This window comes from Primulina huaijiensis, chromosome 6 (assembly GCF_012295235.1).
Source record: "Primulina huaijiensis isolate GDHJ02 chromosome 6, ASM1229523v2, whole genome shotgun sequence".
NCBI lineage: Eukaryota > Viridiplantae > Streptophyta > Magnoliopsida > Lamiales > Gesneriaceae > Primulina > Primulina huaijiensis.
In genome coordinates this window covers 22,106,200-22,116,879 of record NC_133311.1, presented here as the reverse complement: position 1 = coordinate 22,116,879, position 10,680 = coordinate 22,106,200, and the positions used below count along the sequence as shown (strand labels likewise).

At 35.7% G+C, this 10,680-nt stretch overlaps 3 protein-coding genes across 4 annotated transcripts; 1 reads left to right on the top strand and 2 right to left on the bottom strand.

Annotated features, from left to right (window-relative positions):
• Positions 1 to 313: 313 nt before the first annotated feature.
• On the bottom strand, positions 314 to 1,654 carry LOC140979362 (non-specific lipid transfer protein GPI-anchored 9-like). Its single transcript, XM_073444723.1, has 3 exons — positions 1,249 to 1,654; positions 929 to 961; positions 314 to 518 (listed from the first exon to the last, which is right to left on the bottom strand). Exons 1-3 carry the CDS (start codon positions 1,568 to 1,570, stop codon positions 406 to 408), a joined length of 468 nt encoding a protein of 155 aa, XP_073300824.1. The 5' UTR covers positions 1,571 to 1,654; the 3' UTR covers positions 314 to 405.
• A 976-nt stretch (positions 1,655 to 2,630) lies between these two features.
• On the top strand, positions 2,631 to 4,831 carry LOC140978356 (uncharacterized). The gene is made up of 2 exons (XM_073443312.1): positions 2,631 to 3,653; positions 4,081 to 4,831. Exons 1-2 carry the CDS (start codon positions 2,857 to 2,859, stop codon positions 4,706 to 4,708), a joined length of 1,425 nt encoding a protein of 474 aa, XP_073299413.1. The 5' UTR covers positions 2,631 to 2,856; the 3' UTR covers positions 4,709 to 4,831.
• Positions 4,832 to 4,970: 139 nt separating this feature from the next.
• Positions 4,971 to 8,112, bottom strand: LOC140978360 (uncharacterized). 2 transcript variants are annotated; one of them, XM_073443318.1, is made up of 10 exons: positions 7,929 to 8,112; positions 7,388 to 7,410; positions 7,024 to 7,099; positions 6,736 to 6,945; positions 6,130 to 6,252; positions 5,995 to 6,052; positions 5,840 to 5,913; positions 5,542 to 5,630; positions 5,364 to 5,442; positions 4,971 to 5,193 (listed from the first exon to the last, which is right to left on the bottom strand). In XM_073443318.1, the coding sequence occupies exons 1-9, from the start codon at positions 8,022 to 8,024 to the stop codon at positions 5,373 to 5,375; spliced, it is 819 nt and encodes a 272-aa protein (XP_073299419.1). In that variant the 5' UTR covers positions 8,025 to 8,112; the 3' UTR covers positions 4,971 to 5,193; positions 5,364 to 5,372. The 2 variants fall into 2 exon arrangements, with proteins under 2 accessions (XP_073299419.1, XP_073299420.1); XM_073443319.1 differs by lacking the exon at positions 6,130 to 6,252.
• Between the last annotated feature and the right edge of the window lie 2,568 nt (positions 8,113 to 10,680).

Below are 10,680 nucleotides of genomic sequence, written 5' to 3'. Positions count from 1 at the left end.
AAAAAAAAAAAAAAAAAAAAAAAAAAAAAAAAAAAAGAGGCATCGGGATGTGTCACTGATGCGTTGAAAAAATATCGTAATCAGCCCTTCTCGGTGCCCGGATAAATATCGGGGAGCGCTATATGCTTGCATGTGCTGTTTATATTTTTTCCACGGCTCGTGCACTAATGTGCTCCTATATTAGTTATTTGTTATAAATTATCGCGTTTTATAATTTTTTCTGATTTTTTTATTTGTGCGTTTTCGGTGTATTTCTGGAGATTTTTTTTTTGTTTTTTGAAGAATATTTATGGAGATATTTTGAACAGGCAAGGAAATTAATACTACGCATTGTGAATCCAATCGAAATATTGAAATTTATGACATCAATCTTAGGAAAAATCTCGTGCCCAGAAGGTGGCAATATTAAGTAGTAGATATAGTAAAGATTAGCACTACAACGAGCAGGCTCAGGTATGTCTCAACATGGAAGCTCGCCACACTAGCTGCGCTCTTCGGGGGTGGGCTCGGTGTTGTACCTGAAGTATGACCACATTCATCAGTTCCATTTTCATTTCTTTCTTTTCTTTTTTTTTTTTAAAAAAAAGGAACATTAAATATATGGTCCAAAATATATGATTCTGTTTTTAAAAATTGAGGTCATACTTAAAATCGAAATTCAAATATATCTCCTCGTAAAATTTATTGTCAAGAAATTTTGGAAGATAACGTTTTTAGGACACAATTTTAAGGATTATTGTCTGTTAATATTTTAATTAAACAACTTATATATATTTATTTATTTATTTATGAGTAGAGTTGGATATCTGTGGCATAATAATTTTGTCCGACAATTTAAAGGTGAATATTCGCAAGGCCAGCCTTCCTAAAGCTAATTTATTTTGTCCAAGTTAGAGATATACAAAAGTAGTAGATACGAAAATCTTACCATTGGAAGGATTTGATCCAGGCGATGGAGTAACTGTAATTGAAACACAAAGATAAACTCAATTTCAAAGAAATTTTAATCTTAATTTTATTAAAGATTTAACATTATCATTGAATCCGATAGAGTCCTAAGCCAGCCAATTATTCTGATAGAGCATCTCGAGCTTTCGGCATATATATAATGTCATGATCGAAAGCTTAAATTTGCAAGATCGAGATCGCTATTGAGCTGGTGTCAACTTAGCCAGAGTTAAGTTGTGACCGTAGTTTGCAGATCAGAACATACCTAACGTATAAGTTGAAATCAAAGACTAGAAATACCGATATTATTGCAGGTAGACAAATCAGTATTGGATCCACAATTCTTGGCAAGATTCACAGCATCAGCTTTAGTGATATTAAGACTCTGCAATATCGCTGGATTGTTTAAAACCGTGCAGAGGCATGCCTTGTCATCCGCCACCAGCTGTTTCAACGGCACACAACACGACGCCGGGGGCGATTCCACCTTCAGATAAGGCTGACACGGCATCAGTTTCTGCACACACGGCAGATTATCCCCTGGTCCTTGGCAAAAACCCACAAAAACCCATGAACATAACACCAGAAAGAGCAACATAAATGACTTGGGTATTGCCATCATATGTATATTGATCGATCTTGGACGTTCTTTCTTTTCCTATTTATATTTCGCTTTTCTTAGTATTATTGGTGTGAGTTAATAACGTAAGTATGCATGTGTATATATAGGAGTGAAATGGGCTGGGATTTCTCGGAAGAAGAGATCTGGATTCCATGTGACCAGGAACGGCTTTTTGAATAAGGTTGTTTACATCTTAATCTTGACGACGAAGTTTACGTATTTTGTGGTACAATATATGGGAGAATATTTTAAAGAAGGAATGTCACTTGCCATCTTAATTTTAATCCATTTAAGGAAAATAACACAATATTTGAGATCAAGCTCCAAGCATTTTATAATTTATATCATGTGTTAATTACGACAAAAGACTAGAGTTTATTATGTATGCTTTCGACATGCACGTCACCTGTAATCGAACAAATATTTTCCGTACGTCCTCTGTAATCCCCTAAAACATTATATTGGATGGGTTTGGCTTCAAAAATTCTCATACCTTTCTCGTATTTTTATTTATGTGTTTCAACCCACAAAAACTATATGTAACTTCCATTGATCAAAAAGTAATTAGTATCAGCTTGGAATTGCAAGTATCACAATGAAACATCATACATATCCCAACTTTCAATTATATAGACTATACTTTAATTCTTTATTTGTCAAGTATATAACAACATGAGAAGAAATTTTGAATATATATAAATGAGAAAAGTTAGAAAATCTCTTATTAACCAAAAAAAAGTAGTCATCAATCAAGCATTAGTCACAAGAAAAAGCACATTTACAAATATTAAAAAAAAAAAGGAAGAATGAAATAACAAGTCTCTTGACTATCGTTTTCACATAAGGTTATGTCCATTCATCGCGATCAGTGGAAGAAGATAAATAATTTATCTGTCACCATTCATATTTCACATCTTTTTTCTTTTTTGACTTGAAAGTTCTGACCATATCATGTTCGTCGAAATCACGAGATTCGATGTGCTGCAATCTCTTGATTAAGTCTTGGTATCTTATAGATTATTTTCATTTAAAAAGTAACAATTTTGATATGGGACAATTTCATCTTAAGAAGAAATGATTTTAATTCTTTCCTCTTGTGGTTCCAGACTTGATCATTACGATCATCACAACGAGAAATGACCATGTAGTTCGCATTGCATCAAACATTTTATATCACAAGGTAATTTATTGCGGGTAGAATTCTTGTTATTCCCAGGACTACTTGAGATGCGGAGGAGTTCGTTTGTTAGGTAGCCATCCACAGAGACCTGTACACACCACCAAATATGCTGCTAAAAGCAACCTTCAGTCCACATTTCTTCGCAGCCATTCCCACAAAAACCCAATTCCCGCGGCTCTCACGTCTTGGGTTCATCAATTCACTTACACAACAAGGCCCAGAAACTGTTCGACAAAATGCACCTTCACCATTGCTACTCCACAAACTCCCTCCAACCTCGGCCTACGTTCACCTCCCTTTCTGCCGCAAACGCTGCCACTACTGCGATTTCCCGATCATCGCCCTCGGCTCCTCCTCGACCACAAAAACCGATGATGACCCACGTATCTCAAGCTACGTGGAAAAACTCTGCAGAGAAATCAAGGCCACTAAACTGGATTCTTCCGACAACCCTTGTCTTGAAACCGTCTTTTTTGGTGGTGGCACGCCATCGCTCGTGCCTCCACGGCTTGTTTTATCGGTTCTTGAAGCAATTTCCTCTAAATTTGGGGTTTGCAGCGGTGCTGAAATATCTATTGAAATGGATCCTGGAACATTTGATGAGGCGAAAATGAAGGAGCTTTTGGATTTGGGTGTGAATAGAGTGTCATTGGGAGTGCAAGCTTTTCAAGAAGAGTTATTGAAAGCTTGTGGGAGAGCTCATGGGCTTAATGAAGTTTATGAAGCTGTTGAGATTATTAAGTCGTGTGGGGTTGAGAATTGGAGTTTGGACCTTATTTCTTCGCTTCCTCGCCAGACTCCAGAGATGTGGATGGAGAGTCTGCGGCTCACTGTTCTAGCACAGCCTACTCATGTGTCTGTTTATGATTTGCAGGTTGAAAAAGACACCAAGTTTGGAATGCTGTAAGTTTAATCATCACTATTTTTCTTATCATTGTTGACAATACAAAATGGAGTTTTATTGATCTTAAGAGTTGCGATATCATTTCTCTTCATCAGAGGCCTTTTTTTTCATTGTTCACCTACGAACAAGTTCTTAATCGTGGAGTAGTGTGCCCATCATTTTCTTATTAAATAAATGTAAGTTAATGTCATGTAAAAATTGCTAATGCAATTATCACATTCATCCCAATGTTCCAGTTGTTTCATCATAACTCGTTCTATCCACTTCAAGATTTGCATGTTATATCGCACTACACACGGCTACACACGGGATACCACAAAACTCAGTCATCTGTTCTGATTAAAGGTTATGAATTTAATGGGAAAAATTCAGTTATTTGCAAATGTACCACCTCATTATCTTACCATTAGAACATCGTGTTTACAGATACACCCCTGGTGAATTTCCTCTGCCTTCCGAAGATCAGTCCGCCGGGTATTACAAAATGGCATCAAGTATGCTAAGGGCTGCAGGCTATGATCATTATGAGATCAGTAGTTACTGCAAGAGTGGTTATCGATGCAAGCACAATTGTACATACTGGAAAAACAAATCTTTCTATGGTTTTGGACTCGGGTCAGCCAGCCATGTTGGTGGCATACGTTTTTCTAGGCCCAGAAGTCTGAAAGAATACACATGTTACGTGCAGAATTTGGAGGATGGATTGGTGAAATGCTTCGGAAATGACAACATAGATGCTAAGGAAACAGCCATGGATATCATTATGCTCTCTCTCAGAACATCTGATGGCTTGAATTTGAAGTCCTTTAGAGATGCTTTCGGAGGCTCAATTGTACTTTCTATCTGTGAGGCCTATAAACGTTATGTAGAAAGTGGGCATGTAATCTGTTTTGATAATCGAGGAAGAGAGATCACATTTCATGAATTTAGCTCTTTGCTGACAAACGATCAGTGGAGAAATGAGGAGCTAGCATTTGTCAGGCTCAGTGATCCGGAAGGTTTTTTGCTGTCAAATGAGCTTATATCACTTGCATTTGGTGTTGTAACTCCGTAACTTGCTTATTTTGTTGCTTCTGGCCATTGTTGCTTCATACTTGGAGCTAGATGATCTTTAAGCAATCTTGACAACTCACTCAAAAGGTTCTTTATTTCGAATACCATCAGTTAAGAATCTAATTTGGTCCACTTTAGTAGAATAAACTTATTAGCTCTCGTAACTGTTAAAAGTAAACATCATTTGTCTAAACTTAAAAGTTTTGTCACGAGATGATTTAAGGTTAAGCAACTCTTGGTATTTATCACATTATGAACACAAATTTGGCAAAAAAAGAAAGAAAAAGATTCATTACTTTACGCACCTGAATATTCATAACAAATGGATCCTCCTCGATTGAACTTAAAAAAATTTACACCATTCTAGATGTCTTATAACGAAATACTAAGTTACACAGACATAGTGTTACAACATAAAGAATCTCAAAAGGCAAAGCTAATCCCTGATTTGTGCCATGTCCGATATCCCTTGTACAAAATCTAAACCTGGAATGCAACGAGGAAAATTTGTAATGCACTTTGATCTTGTGATATGCTGAAATACAATTTGATTATTGGTGATCACGGGGATCGTTTAATGTAAAGATAATAGCAACTTTTGTTCGGAACAATTTTATAAATTATCAGATAACATCAAGGCATTGTAAATCAACTACCAGATACAATCAAGAAGGCTTTGTCTTTTTCTGAGGTTTTGAAACGAACTTAAGCTGTTGCGTTTCTTTTCTCATTTCTCTGTGATATATATCAGAACAAGGAGATGCTAGATCAGTGCCTTGAGAATATTTAATTGACCAAGAAAAAAAACCAAAAATTGACAAGCAAGAACAGGACCTTTGGTAGAGATGTACAAGCAAATAAAATATTGGAAGAAGCATCATAATCAGTATTGACATGGCCAAGTAGAAGACTCCTGTATGCTTCTGTAATTGTAAGAAATGAGATAGATAAAATGAGACAGAGAAGATGTACGAGACAGCGAAATACAAAAGAAAATGAAACTGCAAAATTCACTCAACTCACTTGAAAGGTTGTTTCTTTAGGGTGTCTAAGATCCTATAGAATATCCATTTTATGCATGAAAGCTTCTCATAGTACACCATAGGTGGAATGTCATGAATAAATCACTTACCCTGCCACCCCTGGAGAAAGGTTTTCTGCCTTTTGAGCAAGTGTGGGCATCACAGAATTGGCGTAGAAAAAACTCTGGCAGATCATCACCAGAAACAGTACGTGAACAAATGTACCAAATTAATCCTACTTTTCTAGGACTAGAAAGAATGGTACCATGGAGACGAGCTGCCGAGGGACCATTTCTAGAAGGAAAACAGGCGTTGGCAAGATCCTTTAAAATGAGAACAAAAATATAAACAAAGGAATAGTTAAACATGTCATATAACTGATTAAGAATCCAGGAACAACCTCACATAAGTGATGGTTCCTAGCAGCAGCAGCAGGATTACACTTGGTTTTTCGATATGATGAATTTATAACAAAATCACAATGTAAAGCTCCACATTGATCAGCCAAGCACTTGTCCTGACTCTGAACACATGTTAAGTATTTAAATCATATCAACATATTTGGGACACATACCAAAATAAGAAAAATTAGCAAATTCCAAATATGAGGATCTAAGGAGTTACGTGTACGAACAGATCGAAAAAAAGTAATTAAGATTTTTATTATGAAGCTATGAACAAACCATGAGATGTGTAAAAACTTATAAAGAACTGTGCATTACAGTCAAACAATTTCAGATGCTGGCTAAACCAAAATTTGTGGTCAGTCGATGCATGTTCTGTACTCGTGTGGGTATCATCACTGGCTCATTGCTATTATCTTAATACTTGCGCTGCATTATTGTTGATAAAATCAGTATATTATGCAACTAACAAGACTGGAAAGAAATTGTTAATAAGAGCTAGTGCAATCAATTGGTACAGCAATGCATAACAAATCAGTAAACAAAAGGATGATCCCGCTATTAGCATTTAAATTACGGAAAGAACAGACAAGGTTACGTACAGAATTCAGAAGATTGGAGTGCCTATTGTCAAAATGCTGATCCAAAAAATTTTCTGCTCGAAAAAGTTTTTTACAATATCCACACCGCCATTCACTTATATCTATATGAATCTTATGCTCCTCTTGGTCTCTAAATATGTTATTGCTAGGATGAAGTCTGCATTTATCTGAAAGTTGATACTTCTCCAATTCCACAAAAGGCATGAGATACTGCAAAATTAGTTCTTCAAAATTAGTAAAGAACATAAGGCGATTCTACTCACAGGTAACCGTTAAATTGTAAGGTACCTCATCCACAATTTTCGAGGCTGCTCGACTTCTCTCTCTCGAACAATGAACTTCAGGTTGGTCTTTTATGATAGTTCTATGCATCAAACACAAATTGGAAGTTATCAACAACATGAATGACACATTTTAAGCACAACACTTTATGAATTATCATGCTTAATTCAACAAAAAAGAAAGTTGAGTAGTTCGAATATGGAGCATAACACAATTCAACTGCTTAATTCACTACTCCCTTAACCCAAACAACAAAAGGAACGGAGAAAAATAAAAAATGAAAAAGGGGAAAGAAAGCCATTGTAGAAGTAGCGGATGAGAAAATAATTGACAAGATCAAATTTTAAAATAAAATGACAGCATATGTTACCTTGATTCAGAGCGGTCGCTACCCTGCGGCACAAGAAAATTAAATATGTTAATTGATCGAGAGATGAAAGTAGTATACACTTAGGAGCAAACCAAATCAACAGACAGAAAACACGATGTTGAAACTGGACTGATTCTTGAAACACCGTGGAGAGGCTAAAATAAATGCTCAACCAAAAGACTAGAAGCTAAAAAAGTATGATCCTGCAATTGATAATAGATAGCCTACAGCAACCAAAACTTTGCCAAGGATCAACCAAAGTGCGAGATTACAAACACATAATTCAGTAAAATAAAGAACTCTTACCTGGAGTATGAAAAAAGCGTGAGATTTATTAGAATCGAGATTTTCATCACAAAATGTCAAACAAGATGAAGCAATTAATATGCAGAAAACCCACAAAGGTGGACCAAAAATTGAACAAAAAATTCTCTCTTTCAAGACTTGTTACCCACCCTTTAATGAAGCTATAAAATCCATGCCGATAAATATGACCTGGGGAGGGGGGAATCTCGATCGTCGGAGCGAGAGAAAACTTTACCTGGTTAGGGCTTGATTGAGACATAGATGGAGTGAGTTGCAGCAGCATCAACAGAAGCAAAACGCTTCGGCACAGATGCGCTTTATTCTTCGACATCTGTTCCCCCACTTCACTGCTTCTTTCCCATCTCAGGAACCATTACTTACCAGAAAAGCAAAATGTTTGAAGCCACGCTATTATTATTATTCTTGCCATCGAGACCTATTATTTTCGTTTATATAAATAATGAAATGTTTGTTTTGATTTATTAAATTTAGACTGTTTAATAATTAATAAAAATAAATAAATATATGAAAAATAATATTGTAATTTTTATATTTAATACTTTGATTGATAAAGATATGAGATGAATAGTTGATTACTATATTGATATAAAATAAATAATTGTTTAATGTATAAAATTACTGCTAAACTGAATTACATATTCCCAACAATCCACACATGTTAAAATTTTAAATTTTTTTTTTGTCATAATCAGGGTAAAGTAACCAACAATTAAACAATATCGGTTAGTATGCATCTAGTATTTACGTTTTTACTAATGTATTTACAAGAAATTTTTAAAATAAGTTCTTACAAACAAATATCCGTATTTCTGAGTATAATCTTCTTTCTCTCGTCTACCAAGATTTCAGAGGCACGAAAATTCTCTGGAAACTTTTACCGGCTCGATCAAGGAAATGTCATTGTGTTGCCTTTGGTTTGCATTTCTGCATTTTTCGTTGCATATTCGGCATAAACAAAAGCTAGAATGTTTTAGTGATATCATTAAGTTGATGTTCAACATACTGGAAGGCTTAAAAAGGAACTGATTAAACTTTCACATGGAAAAATATTGGCAAGTAAATGAAGCTTCAGCTTTAGTACCTTGAAGTAATGGTTTGCTACCTTCACCTCTCTGGAAACCAGAGACCACCTTTGGCATCTCATCTTCAAGGTTTTCAAATGCTTTGAAGCTACACAAATTCGAAAGACCGCCCCGATTATAATCCTCTGCATATAATATGGGAACATCCTCGAGCATCTTTTTCACGAGAATCTCTCTGGTTTTTTGTTTGTTTTGTCTTTGGAGGGTGTTAAGATCTTTTCTATATATATGTTAAATTAAGAGATTATAACTAGGGACTCTAATTCTTAGTGGAATTTGACGGATATAGATCGTATTACTCTAGTCATTTTGAAGCTAGTGTGTTTCCGGTTCTTGAAAAGTGTGGCACTCTTGAGGTCTGTGAATCTTTTATATTTGTTGCCTCCGGTGGTTTTGTTTTTAGTCTTGATTTGAATCTCTCTCTTAGCAAAATTAAATTCAAAGCTTCCTTTGATGTGTGTGTTAACTTTTAGAGAACGGTTGTCTAACAAAAAATCTCTTAGGGACAAAAAGATGAAAAGAAGACGAGGAAGAAAAAGATGAAAAATATTATAATACTCTTTTTTCAATGTTAACTGAAGATTAGATGATTTGTTTACTCTTAGAAAGAATTCTGAGTGATAAATTCACTCTTTCAATTCAGAAATGCACCGCATAAACAAGATTAATTTGAGGTCTTTGAACGATGGTGTTGATCATGCATGTTGTGTTTTCTTAGATTCGTATGCATGCGAGTTTAAAGTTGCATGAAGTTTTCGAGTGAATTTCGTTAACGAACTTTTGAAGTTTGGTAATCTTGTTTGTCAACTTGTCATTTTCTACCGTTTTATCCATTTTTTTCATGGCAAAAACTTGTGTGAGACAGTCTCACGAGTCGTATTTTGTTAAACGGATCTCTTATTTGGGTCATCAATGAAAAATTATTATTTTTTATGCTAAGAGTATTACTTTTTATTGTGAATATCGATAGCGTTGTGTTGAATACAATAATGTGGAGGGAAAACCGTCTCACCTTTTATTTCTTCAATCTTATTTTTGCTTGTAGCTTTACAGAGTATTTATACAAGAAGGAAAACGTGTTATTTCTCATAACACTTTATGCCTATATGTGTGTGTGTGTTAATGACTAATACTAATCAACAAATACTAACTAACACTCCCCCTCAAGATTGGTGGAGATTTAAAACACCAATCTTGGACATTAAGTATGCATGTTGATCCTTTCCCAAGCTCTTGGTGAAAATGTCCGCAAGTTAATCATTTGTACGAACATAAGAAGTTTTGAGCAGATTGGCTTGAATCTTTTCGCGTATCAAATGGCAATCGATTTCAATGTGTTTCGTCCGCTCGTGATAGAGTGGGTTGGCAGCAATGTGCATTGCTGCCATGTTATCACAATACAAAATAGCTGGTTCGGCAATGCATACTCCCATATCTCGAAGTAATCCAGTAATCCATACAATTTCACATGAAGCAGTAGCCATCGCCCTATACTCCGCTTCAGCAGATGAACGAGAAACGGTGCTTTGTTTCTTAGTCTTCCATGACACCAATGAATCTCCTAGCATTACACAATAGCCTGTTAGTGATCTTCGAGACATAGGGCATGCAGCCCAATCAGAGTCGCAGTATGCTGATAGGGAAAGAGCACTGTGAGCAGATAACAAGATATCCGAACCAGGCGTGGCTTTGAGGTACCTCACAACTCGAATAGCCGCTGCCATGTGAGATTTCTTGGGTGAATGTAGGAATTGACTGAGATTCTGCACCACATAGCAGAGATCAGGTCTAGTGACAGTGAGATATATCAACTTTCCCACAATTCACTTATACACACTGGAATCCAGCAGCAAATCATCAACATTCTTTAATGAAGTTTCTTGT

Excerpts from the sequence above, each read along its gene's own strand:
- LOC140979362 (XM_073444723.1), bottom strand. The coding sequence starts at position 1,570 with ATGATGGCAATACCCAAGTCATTTATGTTGCTCTTTCTGGTGTTATGT. Across the intron at positions 962-1,248 it reads GTCTACCTGCAATAATATCG|TTACTCCATCGCCTGGATCA; the intron begins GTATTTCTAGTC and ends TTTCAATTACAG. Across the intron at positions 519-928 it reads TGGATCAAATCCTTCCAATG|GTACAACACCGAGCCCACCC; the intron begins GTAAGATTTTCG and ends GTCATACTTCAG.
- LOC140978356 (XM_073443312.1), top strand. The coding sequence starts at position 2,857 with ATGCTGCTAAAAGCAACCTTCAGTCCACATTTCTTCGCAGCCATTCCC. Across the intron at positions 3,654-4,080 it reads GACACCAAGTTTGGAATGCT|ATACACCCCTGGTGAATTTC; the intron begins GTAAGTTTAATC and ends TCGTGTTTACAG.
- LOC140978360 (XM_073443318.1), bottom strand. The coding sequence starts at position 8,024 with ATGTCGAAGAATAAAGCGCATCTGTGCCGAAGCGTTTTGCTTCTGTTG. Across the intron at positions 7,411-7,928 it reads CTCAATCAAGCCCTAACCAG|GGTAGCGACCGCTCTGAATC; the intron begins GTAAAGTTTTCT and ends CTTGTGCCGCAG. Across the intron at positions 7,100-7,387 it reads AGCGACCGCTCTGAATCAAG|AACTATCATAAAAGACCAAC; the intron begins GTAACATATGCT and ends TTTGATGCATAG.